The 21,021-nt window shown below is 41.3% G+C and overlaps 2 protein-coding genes across 4 annotated transcripts in view; one reads left to right on the top strand and one right to left on the bottom strand.

The window, feature by feature from the left end:
• Window positions 1-1,318: 1,318 nt before the first annotated feature.
• Window positions 1,319-16,219, bottom strand: LOC117434068 (dynein axonemal light chain 1-like). 2 transcript variants are annotated; one of them, XM_034056660.2, is made up of 8 exons: window positions 15,908-16,219; window positions 15,063-15,101; window positions 14,783-14,892; window positions 10,593-10,648; window positions 8,946-9,001; window positions 8,118-8,244; window positions 2,993-3,133; window positions 1,319-2,775 (listed from the first exon to the last, which is right to left on the bottom strand). In XM_034056660.2, the coding sequence occupies exons 1-8, from the start codon at window positions 15,908-15,910 to the stop codon at window positions 2,726-2,728; spliced, it is 582 nt and encodes a 193-aa protein (XP_033912551.1). In that variant the 5' UTR covers window positions 15,911-16,219; the 3' UTR covers window positions 1,319-2,725. The 2 variants fall into 2 exon arrangements, with proteins under 2 accessions (XP_033912551.1, XP_033912626.1); XM_034056735.2 differs by lacking the exon at window positions 15,908-16,219 and adding an exon at window positions 15,794-15,854 and having other exon boundaries at window positions 1,320-2,775.
• A 102-nt stretch (window positions 16,220-16,321) lies between these two features.
• The window catches only part of LOC117422011 (sushi domain-containing protein 6-like), a 47,623-nt gene continuing 42,923 nt past the window's right edge, over window positions 16,322-21,021 (top strand). Inside the window, exon 1 of one of the 2 annotated variants that reach the window (XM_058991240.1) lies at window positions 16,322-16,597. The gene's annotated coding sequence lies outside the window, so the exon portion shown is untranslated. The remainder of the gene's footprint in view (window positions 16,598-21,021) is intronic. The other variant, XM_058991239.1, reaches the window with a different exon arrangement.

Below are 21,021 nucleotides of genomic sequence, written 5' to 3'. Positions count from 1 at the left end.
ATGCTGGTTCCCTTTATAGGCCCCCTGCTGAGGAAGAGGCATTACAAATATTATTGTGGCGTGGTTCTTCAGACTGTGATTCAGACATGATTTGGAATTGGCTAAAACATGCTCTGCTTTTTCTTTTCTACCCTGGACTCTACGGCTTTTCCTCACTTCTTTGTAACCTTTACTCTATCTCTCTCGCTCCCAAACACACTCTGCTGCTTCTCTCCAGACACACTGTGCTGCTTCTCTTCACTTACTGTCTCTCTCCAAACACACTCTGCTGCTTCTCTTCACTTTACTGTCTCTCCCCAAACACACTGTGCTGCTTCTCTTCACTTTACTGTCTCTCTCCAAACACACTCTGCTGCTTCTCTTCACTGTGCTGCTTCTCTTCACTTTACTGTCTCTCTCCAAACACACTGTGCTGCTTCTCTTCACTTTACTGTCTCTCTCCAAACACACTGTGCTGCTTCTCTTCACTTTACTGTCTCTCTCCAAACACACTCTGCTGCTTCTCTTCACTTTACTGTCTCTCTCCAAACACACTGTGCTGCTTCTCTTCACTTTACTGTCTCTCTCCAAACACACTGTGCTGCTTCTCTTCACATCCAGCTATACTGTGTGAGCAAGAGGACTGCCTTACAATTAATAAATTACTATTAAAATAATGTGACCCATTAGGGATAATGGAGAAATGTGACAGGTTAGGACATGTGTTTCCCCCTCAAAAAATACTAATACAATGTTTATTTTCTGCTTAAACTCTCTGTTTTTAATCCCCATCAAATGGTAAGTAATTTTACCTGAGACCAATCTGTCTGTGTTCTTCTAAGCAGTAACGGAAGCTGCGCGCCTGCTGCTGAGTGGTACTGTGCAGAAGAACAAATGCAGTCTAAATCAGAGGATTCTGCTGAGGCTTTAGCGCTGGTATGCTCAGCACAGTCACTCTCAGTCTACTCGGGACGGAGTGGATTTCACAATTTTGTACACACTATCAAGTTGTGAGGATCCGGTACAAAGTAAGACAGCTGGTATTGTACCGGGCAAATCAGTACAGTTGGAGGGGATGTATTTTTACCATTTTGGAAAATGCAACTAGATCAGGTGGCCCACAGCCCTAAAGGTACCAGGATGGTCTGCACAATAAAACATAGGGCCAATAATAATGTTAATAAAACTAAGATGTAGGAGAATTGATTTTAAAACATTAGGGAACACTCCTTTAAACCATAAAAAACAATAACCTAGACATATGTGTTTATTCAAACTACATTCAGCTCTTGTTAATACAAATTTCAAGGGACTGGAATAAAATTGGTCTTATCAGTAATTCTTACTATCAGGAGCCAATGTGTATTGAAGTTAAAGTAACACTGAAATCAAATTTCAATTACAGGACAATAAACAGTATTATACATTTAAAATTACTGTGCATTTTATTAAAAATACAGCAGTAAGTGAACTTTAAAAAAGTATACATTACAACTTGAAACCTGCAGAATGATTTGCACAAACAGGAAATTTGTGTTAAGTGAATTCGTATTATAAGAAGTCATTTACAATAAGCCACTGTTAAATTTGGCCGGGGCCATATAGGACATTTGTAGTATTGTTTAATCCAAGTTTGTCTTAATGAGAATTTACTGGATACAGTTTTTACCAGGTAATCACTCGATTTTGTGGCCTGGGCTAAAATCCAGCTTCAGTCACAAAAATAAATGTGCTTTGTGGTCTTAGCCTCAGTGTACAGTACACACCAGTAAACCACCATACTGTCTCTGACCATTGGCAAGGCTCACCTTTACATACATTGTGAAAAAAAGACATGGATACAGACTGGACTGCTCTCACCAACAATTAAATTAACAGAAACTCCATTTTTTTAAATTCTTTAATGCAAACATAGACCACTCTAACAAAGTAACATATACATTTATCTGTACAATCTTTTTTTATTATTTTTAATAATTTAATACAGACAGTGAACATCACTTTACAAATATTCTATTCTTCAGTCTATAAGGTAAACATTTCATTTCTATTGCATTTTGTTTGTTCAGCTACAGGAAGAAACAGGTTTGGATTGTTGTGCTGTGTGTCTACAGGCAAGGCGTTCCTCATTTGCAGACCAGGATTCCACAGTCCTGGGGTTATACCAAGTGATCAACAATATTCCCTTTGAAGGTCCATCATGGGTAACCCATTGGTAAACCCCAAACAAACACTGTGTTATTTAGTGTCAATAGGTTTTTGTGTTTGTGGTCCTTCATGTCAGAAAACAGTATTATCTCTGAGCCCGTATAACTGGTCCTTAAGTGTTAGCCACTGCAAAATCAGGCATGTGCTTTGAATAATGTGAAGGAGGCCAAAATAATGTATTATATATTTTGTCTGGTCTTAGTAAAACATGTCTTGGTGTCGACACAAAGAGCTCTTTATATAATTCTAAATGGCTCCAGTCTGGATCACCTGAATCCTGCTGACAGTGTTCTAGGAAAATATCTTCTCTTAAGCAGGATTAACATTACATCCTATTGGAGCAGGACTGAGCCCTGAGTGTAAGAGCTGTGTCCTGCATGGGATTTGTGCAGTTGAATATATAGAAGTAGAAAATATAAATATCTAAAAAAGGAAATAAGAATGGGGTTCTTTATAATATGCTGGTGCTGGGAGGTGGAACATTAAAACATCTCAAACATAAGTAAACATCTTTCTTTTTTCAAAAACATCTTTCTTGTTAGCTTTCTCCTTCACCTTCCTCGTCATCTTGTTTGATAACTGGGTTTCCTAAACAGGAGATAAAACAGTAACCGGTATTTAAAATAAAATAAAAATGTATGCTCATCCACACACTTACAGTATAGTTTATCCATCTTTTCCCATACAGTTCTGCAGGCTCTGGGCCACACGTTTTATATAAAGAATACACCACATACTTCAATGTAAATTAATACAATAAACAAATAGAAACCCTGATCATGTACTTCAAAGCACTGAAACTCACCATCAAGTTTCTTTAATTTGGGAAGTCTCTTGGTTGCTTCTTCTATCCAGCTGCCCTCGCTGGAATATTTCTCTTCTATGGGGTTTCCTACAAACACCAGGTCTGCCAGAGAAGGGAGGTCTGCCAGCTTCACAAACTCACCTGTCAAGACACACAATTCATTCCTTGGGAATCTGGGCATACAGTGCCTGAGCAGCAGGGACATTTAAAAGCAGTTAGCTATGATTGAGCTGCAAAGAGCCTACTAATAATTCACAGGTAAGCTTTGGTGGTGGCAGCACGGTACAGTGGCTGGGGCTACAGGCTGTGATCCAGTGGGTCTGATGGGCAATGACTCGTGAGTGGGGAGTTCATTACCCAAAAACAGTGAAAAGCAGGAGTTTTCTGAACAAATTCAGTACTGGGAAATGCCTATACTATACTGTAACATATACAATATTTAGCATTTTGTGGCCCCATAATTGCAGAATAATGTTTTGAAATACTAAAAGTCTGGCTGTGTGAAGTCACCAGTCTTTGCTGGGGATTCTGGAGGGAGCGTTGCATTGTTTCTGGTGCTCCTGCGAGTCAGGGAGGCAAAACCAGCAGGAATTGTTTCTCCTTATCGCGCTGCAGAAGACCTACCAGCCTGGCATCTCGTGAGCTCAGGTGCACACCTGCAGGGCTGGCCGGTATCTCACTGACTCTTACACTGTCAGGTGCACACCTGCAGGGCTGGTCGGTATCTCACTGACTCTTACACTGTCAGGTGCACACCTGCTGGGCTGGCCGGTATCTCACTGACTCTTACACTGTCAGGTGCACACCTGCAGGGCTGGTCGGTATCTCACTGACTCTTACACTGTCAGGTGCCCACCTGCAGGGCTGGCCGGTATCTCACTGATCTTACACTGTCAGGTGCACACCTGCAGGGCTGGCCGGTATCTCACTGACTCTTGCACTGTCAGGTGCACACCTGCAGGGCTGGCCGGTATCTCACTGACTCTTACACTGTCAGGTGCACACCTGCAGGGCTGGCCGGTATCTCACTGACTCTTACACTGTCAGGTGCACACCTGCAGGGCTGGTCGGTATCTCGTTGACTCTTACGCTGTCAGGTGCACACCTGCAGGGCTGGCCGGTATCTCACTGACTCTTACGCTGTCATAACAGAGGAAGCTGGTTTGTGAAAGTATTTTTTTTTTTTTTACATACTAAAGGTATGTACAAAATCATATTTTCTCAAGTGTTGCTGTATTTGGTATACAGCAGGGCTTCACAAGAGAGTCTACAGAATTTTGTTTTGTACAGAATTCTCACAAACTTTTAAATGTTAATGGATTTTATTGACATAAAATTGTCAAAAAAATGAAAATAAATCCAGCGTTGATTTCTTTAATTTTGGGGTTGTCTTTATTAACTGATTATTTAGTATTTTCACTAGTTAATGTTACATTTTAATGTCAATAGAACATTAAAAAATGAATAGATTTGAGAAAGCTATTAATAATACATTTAAGTACTCATGACTGACTTCTATTTCTGGTACTTTTGCCTGGCTATTTTTAAACTAATCTGTCTTGGATTGAGGGCAGGAAGCTTAGTCAGGGCAGCAGTACCACTAATTAAATGAATTTCATCAGTCATATAGTGAGCACTGAAAATGCAGTCAACAGCTAAAGCCCACGTACAAAGACTCAGAGCAGATAACTTTAAACAAAATCTGGCAGAATGCATCGATAAATCAATTTAGATTTTAAGCTCATTTGTCTGTAGTTTACTGTCACAAAGACGGCCGGAGTGGGTGGCGTCAGACCAGAGCCAGGAAATAAACAACAGAGACTTGGGGTTTTGGTGAGGCTGAGCGCGTGATCGCGCTCAGCATTTAATAAACAACCCGTGCTCATATATTACATTTAACCAGCACGTGAAATGATTTGTGCCCTCCTCATGCCTAAATACAAATCTACATTTTTAAATACACGTGAAACACAGACCTGTTATATCCCGTGTACCAATCTCTATACACCAACATTAACACACGCACGCAACATACAACATATAACACACAAATGCACACAGGGGCGGGGCACATTGCCACATATACCCCCCCTTGTGCGCAGCACACATGGCCTCAATGGCCAGCTCCCCCCTTAAAAATCCAGCAGTCCAGAACAAAGTCTCGGGCTGGGAAGGGAGGCTTCAGTGGGCCCATGGCTGGCCATGCTGTCAGCACCCCTGCCGGTAGTGGCACGGCTGACAGCATGCTGGTCCATTCCTGCAGCGAAACTGCTGCTGGGGAAAGTGGTCTCCTGACCTCTCCCCCTGTCTTTGTAGCCGGTAGCTCCCTTTGGTGGGGCTCCGACCACAGTACTTCCAGCAGCAAAGAAGCTGCAGTGGGAGCAGGTCTCCTGACCTCCCCCACGATCTCCGGCAGCGAAACTGCTGCAGTGGGAGCAGGTCTCCGGACCTCCCCCACGATCTCCGGCAGCGAAACTGCTGCTGGGGTTGGTGGTCTCCAGACCTCTTCCCCCTTCTTCGTGGCCAACAGCTCCCCTTTCCGGGGCTCCGGCCACCGTACTCTCTGTGGTGGAGGTACGGGAAGCAGAGACAGCTCCTGCTGTTCTGCTTCTGGCGGTGGTGGAGGCAGAGGCAGCTCCTGCTCCTCTGCTCCTGGAAGTGGCAGAGGCAGCTCCTGCTCCTCTGCTCCTGGCGGTGGTGGTGGCAGAGGCAGAGGCAGCTCCTGCTCCTCTGCTCCTTCCGGTGGTGGTGGCGGAGGCAGAGGCAGCTCCTGCTCCTCTGCTACTTCCGGTGGTGGTGGCGGAGGCAGAAGCAGCTCCTGCTCCTCTGCTCCTGGCGGTGGTGGAGGCAGAGGCAGCTCCTGCTCCTCTGCTCCTAGTGGAGGAAGCGGTGGAGGTGGCGGAGGCAGAGGCAGCTCCTGCTGCTCTGCTCCTTGCGGTGGATGCAGAGGCCATGGGGCTGATGCTGGCCACTCAGAGGGAGGCTGTGGCGGTGCTGGCTCTCTCTGCTGTGGCGGCTGGGCTGGTGTGCCCCGTGCTCCCTTCAGCAGCATAAATAGAGGCTGCTGGGGGACACCAGCATCCTGCCCTTCTCCCCCCCCAGAAAAATTCAGGGGGTTGCGCCTGTAACTCCTCCCCTTCTGGCTCTTGGGACGGCAGCAGCAGGTGAACCAACAGGTATTCTCCCTCTGCTGGCAGCTTGGGTCCTAGGGCTGTGGAAGCCCCGACTTCCCTCTCTTCGGGCTGTGGACGCACCGACTCCTCCCTTTTGGGCTGTGGACGCACCGACTCCTCCCTTTTGGGCTGTGGACACACCGACTCCTCCCTTTTGGGCTGTGGACGCTCAGGCTCCTCCCGCTCGGGCTGTGGACGCTCAGGCTCCTCCCGCTTGGGCTGTGGAGGCAAAACCAGCAGGCATTCTTCCTCTGCTGGTGGAGACGGGGACAGCAGGCATTCTTCCTCTGCTGGTGGACCTGCTACCTGGGCTGCTGTTCCACTTATAACTGCCTCCAGGTAGCTGAGGACCAACCCCACACCTTCCTCCCAGGTGCTTACGGTCTGTTCCCTCGCATACGCCTCCCATCGCTCGCTGTCCATCAACCGCAGGAACCGGACGGCTACTGGTATCGACTGGGCCTCCAGCCCAGCATTCTCCAGAATCCAGTCCCGCAGTTTCCTGTAGTCATCTGCCATTTTTTTTTTTTTTTCCCTTCGGTTGGTGGGTTTTTTTTTTTTGTTTTTTTTTTTTTACCCCAAAAACTGCGGTTCCCGCTCTGGCCTGAGTCCTGGAGGCGCTGTAGATCCCACGCAGGACACCACGTGGCACAAAGACGGACGGAGTGGGTGGCGTCAGACCAGAGCCAGGAAATAAACAACAGAGACTTGGGGTTTTGGTGAGGCATTTAATAAACAGAACAGAAAATAAAAGGTTTTAAACACAAAACACGGGACACGGCACTTGCGCCAAAATAAACAGACAAACAAAACGTACTAAACACTTAACAAACGGTGCACGGAGAGACAAACAAACACGGTGAGTACAAACACTTCTAGATTATTATTTTACTTCACTTTTACGTTCTCCTTCTCTCTCACCCGTTCTCCACTCTCGAACACCCAACCCCGACTGAAAGAAACGTGCATCTATATATACTGTGGTGCTGGGATTCAATTACTAATTAATTATTCACTTGAATCCCAGCACGTGAATTAATTCTGTGCAACCCCGTGCTCATATATTACATTTAACCAGCATGTGAAATGATTTGTGCCCTCCTCGTGCCTAAATACAAATCTACATTTTTAAATACACGTGAAACACAGACCCGTTTATATCCCGTGTACCAATCTCTATACACCAACATTAACACACGCACGCAACATACAACATATAACACACAAATGCACACAGGGGCGGGGCACATTGCCACATTTACTCATAGAGCAAATGTGTGGCATACTTTTTTGAAAAACATCTCAGTGAAATCCATCCACCGCCACAGCTATAACATGGAAAAGTAGATCACCATGACCTATTGAAAAAATGTAGCATGACATACAGAGGCATTAGGATAGAGAAACAGGCTCTATATAGCTCACTTCTGCTAAAGAATGTCCTTAGCAGTTCTCTAGATATGTTATATTTTAAGCGTGACATATAGACAGACTGACAGCCGGGTGGACAGAAAGAAAGATCTGGAGATTATGAAACCATCAATAATTTTTGCCAACAAAGGCCCTTAGCAAGTTTCATCACAGTTGAACGAGCAGTTCTCCACATATATGCAAAACTCTTAAATGTGACTTTATCCCACAAGGTATAAAAAGTTGTGATGCTACACACTAGTAAATTGCTATGATTTTGACTCCAGTGAAAGGAGACTTGACTGACTCATCACCCTTCGTGTGCTCCAGTGAAAGGAGACTTGACTGACCCATCACCCTTCGTGTGCTCCAGTGAAAGGAGACTTGACTGACCCGTCACCCTTTGTGTGCTCCAGTGAAAGGAGACTTGACTGACCCGTCACCCTTCATGTGATGTAGGATGAACCCTTCCCCTCGCTCACACACACACTGGAAATGATACATAGCGTCTCAGCAAAGCAACACAGCAGTGGTCAACCTACCCCAATCCTTGACAAGGTTGTTGGACATGTAGAGGACCTTCAGCTTCTTCATCACATGGATCCCTTTCAGCTTCTCGATCTGGTTGTAGGAAATCCAAAGCTCCTCTAAGGTCTCCCCCACCGCCTCCTGTTGAGGAACAGCAACACAGTGGGCTCTATTTAATGACTGAAACAGTGGCGGAACTGATACTACCACACTTATATGTGTAAAAGTGATTTTTCCTGGACCTTGATGACCGAATTTGTATTGTATGTTACAATGTTAATATGTTGGTCAAAATTACCCCTCAGGGAAAACATTGTATTAACATAGCGTTAAATGGTGGGAGTATCTGGATCCTACCTTTGGATCATTAAAATAGTTTACATTATAGATTGTTTTTTGTATTATTATTATTATTATTATTTATAATTATTAATTATCTATGGTATTGGAAAGAAAGAAAGAAAGAAAGAAAGAAAGAAAGAAAGAAAGAAAGACATCCTAATTGCTTAGGGTTTACATTTCAAATTAGAGAATGAATATCCAATAGAGGTTTTAAATCTTATCTCCTTAATTTTAAAAATAACTGGTAAACAATTTCCCCAGAATACTAAAATGACGAGGGCCTGATACAATTAATGTTTAGCTGGGATAAGAAGTTTTTGGACAATACAAATTAATGCAATAAACAGAGTACATTTTGATCCATTTTTTGCAGGATTTTTAGTTTTCTAAAATGCTTTCCTAGCTGATGGTTAATTAAATTGCACCCTTAGTCAAACGCAGTGGTAACTAAAATATTAAAACGTATATGAATAAACATCATTGAACATTAAGTAAATTACCAGTCCATTTAAATTCTTTATGTTGTTCCGTCCTAAAGACAAGATTCGTAGATTTTCTATAAAAAAGAAAGAAAAGTAAAAATGTATGCAATCTGTAAGTACAAACTACATATTCTGCAAGTATCTGAATTTATCAGTTAGATTTACATTTACAATTTGTTAAATCTAATCAATCCAGAAGGCTAAACTGCTAGTCTGTCTTCCAGTCTTGAGCATTCAGCTCTCCAGTCCCTCTCCAGCTCCAACCAAAAAGTTCATCTCACACTTCTACCAACTAGATCTGCACAACTCCTGGCCCTCAGCTCTTACACATCCCTTTATCCCTAGCCCTTGTACAGTACTTTAAAATCAAGGTAAAGACTAAAGCTCTTGTAATATAATATCAACGATGAAGGTCATTTCAGCCAATCAGAGCACATATCTACACATAAATCTACCCTAAACCATGCTGTTGTACTGCTACACGTGTAATTACAGCCATGCAGTTATACTACAGCCCTGGATGAAGCCTGCATCACAATTGAACTAGACTCATTATATATGGCCTGGTTCAGCACATCTTGGTTTTGTTACTAAAGCTCTACAACCAGCGTCTCTCTACTTCATTGCCTTCTCCAGCCTGTGTGTAAATATTCCCTCTGTAACCACATTATGCTACTTGATTGTTCCATATCTAGAGGACACCTTGAATGTACTTGCAGACAGCAGTCTCCCTTGCAATGTATACAATCCTCAAATCCATCTCAGACTTTATTCACTCAGAGACTCACTGTAGATATTGCTTAATTACATGATAAGTGGAATCTCTGTCATTCCTTTTCCTAAGAAAGCTTTTCCTGCAATAACATAACACTGTACAGATTGGATATACAAACATCAAAAGTGTCCATAGCAAGAGCAACCTGTTGCAAAGGAAAAATACATATTCAGCTTACAATCCAGGATTTACAGGGCCGCTAGAGAAATCGACACGGATTAGACGTGTTTTACTGGTGTTCCTGCACTTTAAAATCCAGAAAGACCAAAACACTTGCTGTACAGGGTGCATCCAGTGTCCTTGGACAACACTGTTCCCCTTGGCACTGTCTTGTATTTTATTTATTGTATAGACAGCTGTGCGGTCATACACTGCATTAACCCTGCACTTATCACATAAACTGTACTCTCAATACTTTTTTTTTTCTATATATACACGTTTTGTTTGTCCAATTACTTCTACCAATTTGGAATGCCCTATTGCTTTTCCCCTCACAGCAGCAATTCCCCACATGGCTCAGGAGACCCGAAGGTTCAGTGGGCGTCCTCCGATCCCACGACCAAGCCAGCTTCCTTTTTCACCCAGGAACTCGAGAGCAGATGTCAGCGAGCTAACGGCTTCTGGAGGACAAAGCCCAGCCCTGCAGGTGACCACCTTTGAGCTCACTGGGCTCCTGGCCAGCAGGGTTCACTGTAGTGCGATGAGGAGAAACAGTCTCTCCCGGTTGTGCTTCCCTAGCCCACGGGAGGTAGAGCCAATGTGACGGCCCCTTCGGAGTCCTCAGTGAAGACTGGCCTACTTCACACAGCCAGGACACGAACCTGCGCACCTCAGTGCTGTGCTTCTACCAGGTGAGCCACTCGGGGACCCCCGCAGCACTCAATACTTACTGAGTCCGTTGAGGTTTGCAATCTTTTCAATGCAGTTTGTGGAGAGTGACAGCTTCCTATAGTGAACAGAAGCACAACCAACATGATTCTCATTATCTTGTTCTCAAATTTCACAGGCTTTCTTACAAAGATTTAACTTTATATCTATGTGTCGCAGGCCTACCTTGTTTTAAGTGCTGTCTCATGCATAATTCATACACAGTTCGATTTCAGTTCAATTACACATTTATTTGTCAATCATTATTTTTGTATTTTCAACCACTTTTGGTGACCCTATTTGTTTGAAAACAATTTAAGTTACATATTATATTTCTGTATTTGTACCTGTGATTACTGCTTGGTTATATAGAATAAATACAGTAAACATGTTAATGTGTGTAGTTGTTTATGTTACCTTTTAGTGTGACAATTGTAATTACTGCAGCATAATTGGAATTGGAATTGGAATTGAACAAAATAGCATTGTAATTGTAATTGGACCCCCGTCTCATGGGGGATTTTAATAAAGTACATCTGGACCAACATTGGGGGAAGATAAAGCGTGAAGTACTGGCAGCCAAAGCTGCATCCTAAGAGATTCACAGCCAGTAAGTGCAAACAGCTCTGTGGCGCCACTCAGCTACAGTGGTAGCCACGGCCAGACCGTCACAGTGAGGCAATGCAAAAATGTCTCAGCTTTGCAAACCTATGTTTTTTGACCAGCTTTGAATCAGCTGCACTTCATTAGTCCCGACACCAGGTCACAAAAGAAGGTGGAAATAATCAAAACAGTAGGGAGTGCTGTGGACTTAAAGACAATCGTGCATTTTGTCAGAGCGCAGCTAAATGGCTTGGAGTTATGCTCTGACATCAATCGTGTGTTCATGCTCGTTCAAACAGGAGGTTATAGTGTACTAAAATCAATATAGCAGGCTGTAAACAAATAAATACCCCACAAAACACTTTTTTTAAGCGCACAGGAGAGTCTGAAATGATCTGCAGCATCTTTATATAAATATGTATTTATACTACTGGTACTGTACTTATATTGTACACTTCTAACTATAATGATTCACTACTCTGAATCAAACTATTATACAGTCTTGTTAATAATGTATTTGTTAATACATGCAAGAAAGGTGGAAAAATGAAAACTCAAAGCGTTGAACTTAATAATGCACTGAAGTCTAACGATGATCGAAACAGTTTATATAGTGTTAAAATGGCACAGATCTTGCTATATAAATCGGGGTGTGGAAAACCGAAGCCATGCAGTATTATGCACATTTGTCATAACTTGTGTGCTATGAAAATACTGTAGTCAGGCAGTGATTTTTTGTTTTCTTTATTTTGGCTTTAGCCGGCTGCGTCTAATGTGTTATAGGAAATTATTAATGTGACCATGTACACCAACTGAGCTGTATAAGAGTGTCTTTCTACTGTAAACTATAACTCATTCTTAGTAACCTGTACTAAAATGTTTCAGTGTCGAAAGGGGAAATGTAAGGTCAATGCTGGAGCATTTAGCTCAGCTGTTGCAAACTCAGAGCAAATGCATGTTGCAAGCAAACTTTGCAAAATCTAGAGACACAGCAAGTTATGGAATAGCAGGTGGTAAGTGTCATGAAAATAATGTTCTGTGGAACAACTCTGGTGAGAACAGGGGGTTTACGAAAAGGAACCAAGTTGAGGTTTGACATTTTAGGTAAATGGGAAGTAGAATGTAGGCATAGGAGGTAATTTTAGCACAGCACGTAAACTGTCTGTCTGTATGAATTGGGAGTACACACAAGCACTTTTTGAGACATGCTTCTGAGAGCTTCCATTTTCCTTGCTGAACATTGTGCTGAGGTATGCCCAACGTAATGTGGCCGACTATCTAACTATTGTTTTAAACCTAGTGACCATTTCAACATGTCTGCTGTTAATCTCTTCTTATGCATGTGTGCTTTGACACTTGGAATTAATAAATATAATGCTGTTTAAGTTCAATCATGTGTCATTCTTGTCTTTATTATAATAATGACAATAATGAATCAATATTTTAAATTTAAGAAATAAAAGCCTCTACCTTACATATAACTATATTCTCTACCTGACTGTCACAAAGACGGCCGGAGTGGGTGGCGTCAGACCAGAATCAGGAAGTAACACACAGAGATTTGGGGTTTTGGTAAAGCTGAGCGCGTGATTGCGCTCCGCATTTAATAATTAAACAGAAAATAAAAGGTTTGAACAGACAAAAACACGGGACACGGCACTACACGCCAAAATAAAAAGACAAACAAAACGGACTATACAGTAAACAGACAGTGCACGGACAGACACACAAACAAACACGGCGAGTTAAATAAACAAGTATCGTGCTGGTCCTACCAGCACGTAATAGCAATTGATATTTAAATGTATTTCTCCTTCTCTCTCACCCGTTCTCCACTCACCGAACACCTAACCCCGACTGCATGCTACGTGTCTCTATATATACTGTTGTGCTGGGATTCAATTACTAATTAATTATTCACTTGAATCCCAGCACGTGAATTCATTACGTGAAACCCCGTGTTCACATATTATATTTTAAATGCACGTGCGTGATGTGCAATCCCGTGCCTAAATACAAATATACACTTTTTAAATACACGTGAAACACAGACCCGTTTATATCCCGTGTACCAATGACTATACACCAACATTAACACACGCACGCAACACACAAATGCACACAGGGACGGGGCACATTGCCACACTGACATATAATAAACCGTTACAATTACATATAACTCAATCAAACAAATCTAACAGTGTCCACAGTCTCTTGGGCAGATCGGGACAAATATTAAAAAGTAATGCAAGATACTGGAGGATACCAAAATTTAAATACACTGCACTTCTGCAAGACAAGACAAATAAATAATCAACTATAGCATAATTAAACCAATGAAAACCTGCAATTTCAAAAAGAAACTTAGAAGCGCTATATATAAAATTGAATTTCCCATAAGGAAGCATTTTATTTTATGTATGAAGAAGCCTAGTAACAGTTTAACAAACAAAGGGAGACCTACCTGTATCATAGGACATATTGCACCACTGAACAGAATGAAAGACCAGGCTTTATATGACGCACATAGATTGGAGGGAGTGGATGAAAGCCGAACCAAGATAAAACTGGCTGACGGGGCACTAAAAATCTGGTATTGAACACTACACCACACAATTACTCACCATGACAATTCCCACTTCTAAAAGAAGTGTGTAAGTATACATATTTTGTATTATTTAAAAAGTAAATACAGCAAACGCTTGCCTCGACACACTGCCTGTTACGCTGCATTTAGGAACCTGGCAGACAGTAAACGATTGAACACATAGATGCATAGACTAGAGCATCAATGAAAAATACACCAGCTGCATCAAAGATCGGAAATATTTCTACAAAAAATCGCTCTGTCGAAGGGGACATTTCAAGTGTCTTGTTATTTTTACATTTATTTGTTTTTATTTTGATTGATAATTCATCGAGGGTGAAAATAGACTTTCTTTAAAAGGTGGACATAAATAATCATGCACATGTATGTTTTCCCATTTATAAAAACTTTCTTTTTATTCTTCAGTAATCTTGTGTTTTGTATGTATTATTGTTTACAAATGAAATGTTTATTTTATTGTTCATTTACAACTAAAAAAATCTACATATCATTGATTTATGTTTTATTTTGAAACATAGTATTTTATAGCAATTTCAGGGGTGAAATTAGCAATTAAAGTGATTTTAAAAATCTGGTACCTGGCATGCACATTGAATTTTACATCTGGAGTGGAAGGGGTTAAATAGGTTTCATGCTGCATCCCCAATATGTTTAAGTTCATAGACACATCTGTGCATCCCCAGTGTGTTTAGGTTCATAGACACATCTGTGCATCCCCAGTGTGTTTAGGTTCATAGACACATCTGTGCATCCCCAGTGTGTTTAGGTTCATAGACACATCTGTGCATCCCCAGTGTGTTTAGGTTCATAGACACATCTGTGCATCCCCAAAGTGTTTAGGTTCATAGACACATCTGTGCATCCCCAGTGTGTTTAGGTTCATAGACACATCTGTGCATCCCCAAAGTGTTTAGGTTCATACACACATCTGTGCATCCCGTGTGTTTAGGTTCATACACACATCTGTGCTGACTCACTTGAGAGGACTTTCAGCATACTTACTCGCAGGTCACCAATGTTGACAAGGATGCATCCATCTTTTCAATAGGAGGGATCTGTCCGTAGAGTTTGACTGCTTTTGCTTCACCAACTTTCTGCCCCGCGTTCGCCTCCTGCAAAAGCATTTCATTTTAATAAGAAAGTCAATCAGCTTTTTTGTGAACAAGGCAAAACAAGCACCCTATAGCACATAGAAGTGCACAAACACACTTCTATCTGTGTATAAACTTACAATACCTCAATATTATAGGAATAACAGCGACAGATTAAAAAAAATACTTACCCATTTTACAAGTGCTTCTTTTATAGTGGTTGCTTTTGCCTGCGGGAAACAAAGCACAGAATTGGGCATTTATTCAGAAATACACATCTTGTTTATATATATTTTTTCTGTTGTATTTACTCCTAATGCTAAATCGGTTCTGTATTTGAGTTGCTAACTGTTTGTTCAATATGCAGCAGTGATATTAATTGGAACAGTAAAAACATATTTATTTCAATGTTTATTTATTTTAATGTTTTAGTTCCAGGGTAACAAATTAATTGCATCAATAATCTACTGAAGACTTTGTTAAGGCAGTCCATAATAGGGACCCTTAGTTTGATCAAATCCATTCATGCACTGGCCTACAGATCTGGTACCACCAATCGGCCTGTGGTATACATTACAGATTACAGTACCCCTGTAACTGTGACAAAACTGTCTCGTTTGTTTTCTGGTTGCTAGGAGCAGTTTCCAATGAATCCTAAAGAGTAAACTCATCTATGCCAGATATCAACGACATAAACTTTGACCCAAGCCTGTACATTTAACCCAAGCCTCTACATTAAACGGAATAAAGAAACAAAACAACCAATAACATACACCGACGTTTTTACACGGCTGTAAACAAGTCAATAATATTCTACAAGACGCAGTTAAACAAATACATTGGAAATAACCAGTTCCCAGTTTACGTTATTGTTTACATCGTGAACTAAGCTGTATTATTAAAAAACGTGCATTCTAAGCACCTCATAGATCCCACGAATTGCTTATCATTCGTAGCTACAAATTCAGTTTTGCATAAAACACTGATTCAAATAGCAGTTTTTCTGTTGCGCTCATATTTGACACTTCACACTCACCATGTTGCTCTCCCCGGTTGCTATGACACAGGCGGCTCTCAGCGCATGTGCAACAAATGTTTATATTTTTGGTCGCGCACGCTGGCTCGTCAGTAATCTCGGGAGCGAGCCCGTATACCTATCACAATGCATTCTATAATATATAAAATATGCATCCCTCAGTTTTAGCCACAGGAAACACAGCAAACTTGATTTTGCAATAGCTTTTTGGCATATGACTCCTACTTTATAGGAATTCATATGTTTGTATTTTAGTTAATCGAATATAAGGCACGTAATGTGTTGTTTGTAATATTTAAATACCACACTATAATTGATCTAAGGAACATACACGTAGCCAATATAGGATTACATAATATTACAGCCGGCTTTATGTCAACAATTGCTAAGAGACATGACGTGTACGGGCTCTACCCCGCCCCCAACCCTTAGACCCGTGTCAGTTTCTACAGAGACTGCGCGAGTTTCACGAATACACTGTATCCATTTCCGCTGTCATCATCATTAGCATAGAGCGAGAGAAAAACAGACAGATACTAGACAGCTGACTGGCGAGTCTAGCTTTCCGACCGCTGAACAGTAACGCAGTCCGCTGCCCGGGTAGTACCTGCTCCTGTCCGATTCGGGCTTCATGTTCCTGTGTCAGACACTGCAGAAGAAGGGTCCTGAAGCGAAGCTGGTGAGTTCTCGGTGAGGTTCGCTGGGGTTTCTCTTCAGTCCGGCTGTGTTGTTGTGGTTCCTGCTACAGTAGGCCTGTCTGTCTGGCCGCCGGTATAATAGTATTGCTGTGGATCGCAAGCCCGTCGATATCAGCCATTATCAGGGTCATAGAGAGTATTGCTGTAAGTACAGACGGGTTTGTTTTATAAGCATGTACCGTTTGCAAAGCATCCCAGATGCTGCAGTACGTACTCTATTGAAAGCCAGCTTTGTTTGTTTCTGTTACAATCTCTGTCCATCTCGTCGATGTTCTTGTGCCGTTGGATTGGCTGTCACCCTCTCAGATAATAAAACATCCAATACCGGCAGTTGTGGTTATTTCTACACTCTTAATTATTATTATTCTTATTATTATTATTATTATTATTATTATTATTATTATTATTATTATTAATTTCTTAGCAGACGCCCTTATCCAGGGCGACTTACAATTGTTACAAGATATCACATTATACATTATTTCACATTATACAGTTATCATATTATTTTTACATACAATTGCCCATTTATACAGTTGGGTTTTTACTGGAGCAACCACTACTCCACACTGTTGTAATTATACACAGACAGCCGGGTTTCTGTGCTTGAAGTCAAGATGAAGAAAGCAGTTGCACCAAGTTATTTTGTTTTTGTGTGTTACCAGTGATTGGAATAGTCAGGTTATCGGATCACAGCAGACTGGCATTTCAGCAGTGAACTCTCACAGCACTCCGTAGCCCACTGCGATTGTGAATGTGACTTGCACTAATGGGTCTGTTTATTAATGAACGCTGTATCGTTATTATATTTGTAGGAGTAGCTGTTTTGCCCTTTGTGTGCAGTGTAGTCCCCAATGGTTTCCGTGTATGCGTCTCCCCCTGCTGTGTGCGTCCTTGTGCGGTTCTAACAGCTGTCACCGCTTCGCATTCATTGTATTTCTGCATCTGTTCAGTTCACGAGGGCATGTTAACGTGTCTAACTCCACTGTCTGAGTGCAGTTTATGTATTATGGATTATCGGATTGCACTGGATTGAGGCTGTAGATGGGAGGACACACAATATCATTTAATGCAGGGTGTGTTCTTGATTGTTTTGAATTGAATCTTCCTTGTTCAGAATAAAGGGCTCCAAGTTAGGATTCATTGTGTCAGTGCTGGGAAACGTTTGTTTGTTGTGACAATTTCATTAAAATCCCTTAATGTATAAATGTAATTTTATGTACTTAAAAAAAAAAAAAAAAAATCAATTCTAACAACTTGTTTGTCAGTACATGTATGTTAAGGTGTAAGGGATCAATCACAGTTTTAAAAAATGACGTATACTTTGTATAGTTAATTAGTTCGTTAAAAAAATTATGAATCAGGTTTTAGTGTAGTTTTAGCAAAATTTAACTTCCGAATTTCCAGAGAGAGAGACAGTAATGTTCAAATTTGTATGTAGAGTGGGCATCACAGTTTACTTAAATATACAAAAGTACTGCTGTGGAAATACATGATTGAAATTAGAGCACAAAGAAGATTAAAGCAACATTTTTCTTTTTCTTTGTGTTTGTTTACAATAGTTCTGGGATGTGTTTTGTGCTGTGAGCCACCATTTTTACATATTTATTTGTGTATTGCTAAATTTAATTGATTCCACACTTTGTTTTTTAAAAAGCAAATGGAAAAATGAGCGCTGGTTGAGAAGCGTCCTCATTGCCAGCTGGAGGAGGGCAGATAAGTGTCCTGCTGTTCAGGGCTGATTCAGGGACCTTGTGAGCTCAGAACTGAACCCAGGATTTTAGACTGTGAGTCAAACAGCCACCCAGTCATTACCACAAACCCACAGAGCCTGAGCTGTACAGAGGAAGAAATACAAACAAGGTTCCCATCATTACCCTTAATCAGAGTGTTGTGTGTGTTTCATCATGTGCCTTTTAAAGAGCTGTACTGTGACACTGTAGGCTGGTCAGGTAGGGCAAATGTATAGAATCCAAAGTGAAAATATTACACCTCTGGAACAACCTCCTACAGTAATTGTCAGGACATGAATGTTGATTTAGCCTATTTGATAAGAACTTAAGGACTGTATTTATGCACTTGTGTGCCAACTTGCATACAAAGGCCTTGACAATCCTGTGCACAAGGCCCTGCTTGAGTGACACGTAGAACCCAATGCAACTCCTGCAACAGAAAAAAATATTCATATTCAAACTGGCTTTATTAGCATGACAGGAGCGATCCAGCGTTGATAAAACATTTCAACACACGTTACATCAAATAAAATATAATGTTAATAACACACAATATCAACCCCTCCCCCCTCTCCTTCCTTCTTAACAGAATATAAACAATATAGCACCCCCCCGGTCTATAAACAATAAACAGTGCATTTTTCAACAGTGAAAAATTAACATATATAAAAATAGTTTATACAGTTGGACGCTCACTGAAGAGAACACTAGTTATTATAATGATGAACCAGTACAGATATCACATGGGCATGAGTCCATAATAAATTACAAATGAGATCATAGTGTGTTTTTTTTTTTTTGTGTTTTTTTTTGTGTGGAAAGCCACTTCTCAAAATCTCAACAAAATCTAATAGATATCAACAGGGGGTCAATTTAAAACCCAAAGCAGGTTCAATATACAATCAGTATACATTGTGCTGGCTTTACCTGAAGCGAAGGGTTTTGTGACCTTTGCCCCCGGGCATTCGAGGGCTTGTAGAGTGGCCAGGTCAGGCTTGAAGCAGATCGATGGACTTGCTTGTTGAGCAGCTCTGTGTGTGAAAGGGGCTTCATCCTCATTGGATCTCCAAAATAATGAGAGAGAGAGAGAGAGAGAGAGAGAGAGAGAGAGAGAGAGAGAGAGAGAGAGAGAGAGAGAGAGAGAGAGAGAGAGAGAGAGAGAGAGAGAGAGAGAGAGAGAGAGAGAGATGGTGTCAGTTGTTTACGAAGAACATGCAGATCACATGTTTATTAAATTCTGAAATTCTGAAAAAGTAAGCGATAAATTCATACTTGACCTGTAATTAATCAATGATGTGGTGTAATTGCAATTGCAATTGTGCAGGTGTGCCGGTTCAGTGACAGTTATAATACAATTACACTGTTATTGCAATTAATGACCGATTGACACCTGCACTTGTAATTGACCCCAGGTCTGCTGAGCTGTGTAAAAGGGAAACTTGAACTTTAAACATGTTGTCCATAACTGTGAAACACTCAATAGTCCTACATTTTGAAATACAGTATCCACCACTTACACCGTCCAGGGATATTTCTGGCAGCCGTTTATATCTGACAAATAGCGTTTGCCATTCCCATTGATTTCAATAAGAAAGGCATGGTTTATACCATGTTAAGCACACTGGACAAACTCAGCTGTTTGGATCTCGTTATGTGCCGTTCACATAGATTTATATAACAAACGCACTGCTTATATTGTAGTAATCGCTTCCAGCATGGCTGGAAAGAGAAAAGCGATGAGCATCAGCATGAAAATTCAGTGTAAATAAAATGTCTCTGTTAGGTGCTGTGCGCTTGCTAAAGCATGCTTGGAACTCTGTCAGTCAGCAAAGAATGCAACGTTGCTTCAAAAAAGCAGTTTTTTCTGTAGTTGAGGAGAAGAGTGCTGACGAAAATACAACTGGAACTGAAACTCTGACAACACCAGAGGGGATGTCGGAGGAAGAATTCTCAGCTGTGTCACCTTGGCGACCAGGACACCAGTGACGTAAGCGTGCGTGCTGCATAACACTGCTAATATGGAGCAGCATCCGGATATAGAGCCGAATTGGGATTTTTTAGAAAACGCTGAAGGTTTGAGTTCCATACTTGCAAAAAAAGATCATCCAGAGGCGTACCACAGAGTTCTTCGCTGGAAACAGTTTGCAGTAATGCAGCCTGCCTGTACTGTACATTTCTGCACTTCCATTATAAAAAGATCGTCCAGAGGCGTACCACAGAGTTCTTCGCTGGAAACAGTTTGCAGTAATGCAGCCTGCCTGTACTGTACATTTCTGCACTTCCATTGCTTTTTTGCACTTACTTTTTATTACATTCATAGCATTCATAGCTTTTAATACATCTTTTTTATTAATGTAATGAGTGTCTTAATAAAGATTTTTAACCGCATACACGGGTGTTGTTTTGATCACTGTACTGGTGATTGGGGGACATTTTGAATGTCAGGTTATTGTGTGGATGTTTATACCGTCCATCACTTACTGCGGGTGAATCATGTTAACACAAACACGCCTGTTCAAGCGGTGGAGACTGTACTAAAACAAACCTATAAATGAAGGACAAAGGCTTTGACTGTAAGTCTTCAAGAAAATGTGTCAAGTTTAGTGTTTTAAAACACATTGTGCAGATGCCAGTCGCCATGTTAACTGTAATTTATTGAAATGCCCACACTGCTATCCTGCTG

The sequence above is a fragment of the Acipenser ruthenus genome, chromosome 18 (genome assembly GCF_902713425.1).
Source record: "Acipenser ruthenus chromosome 18, fAciRut3.2 maternal haplotype, whole genome shotgun sequence".
Taxonomy (NCBI): domain Eukaryota; kingdom Metazoa; phylum Chordata; class Actinopteri; order Acipenseriformes; family Acipenseridae; genus Acipenser; species Acipenser ruthenus.
Note: the sequence above shows the minus strand (reverse complement) of the source record. Positions and strands in the feature narration are given on the sequence as shown.

Bases quoted from the DNA above. Each gene is read 5' to 3' on its own strand.
- LOC117434068 (XM_034056660.2), bottom strand. The intron at 14,893-15,062 runs GTAAGTATTTTT...ATGCTTTTGCAG, and splicing joins AAGAAGCACTTGTAAAATGG to GAGGCGAACGCGGGGCAGAA. The intron at 3,134-8,117 runs GTAGGTTGACCA...GTGTCTTGACAG, and splicing joins CAACCTTGTCAAGGATTGGG to GTGAGTTTGTGAAGCTGGCA.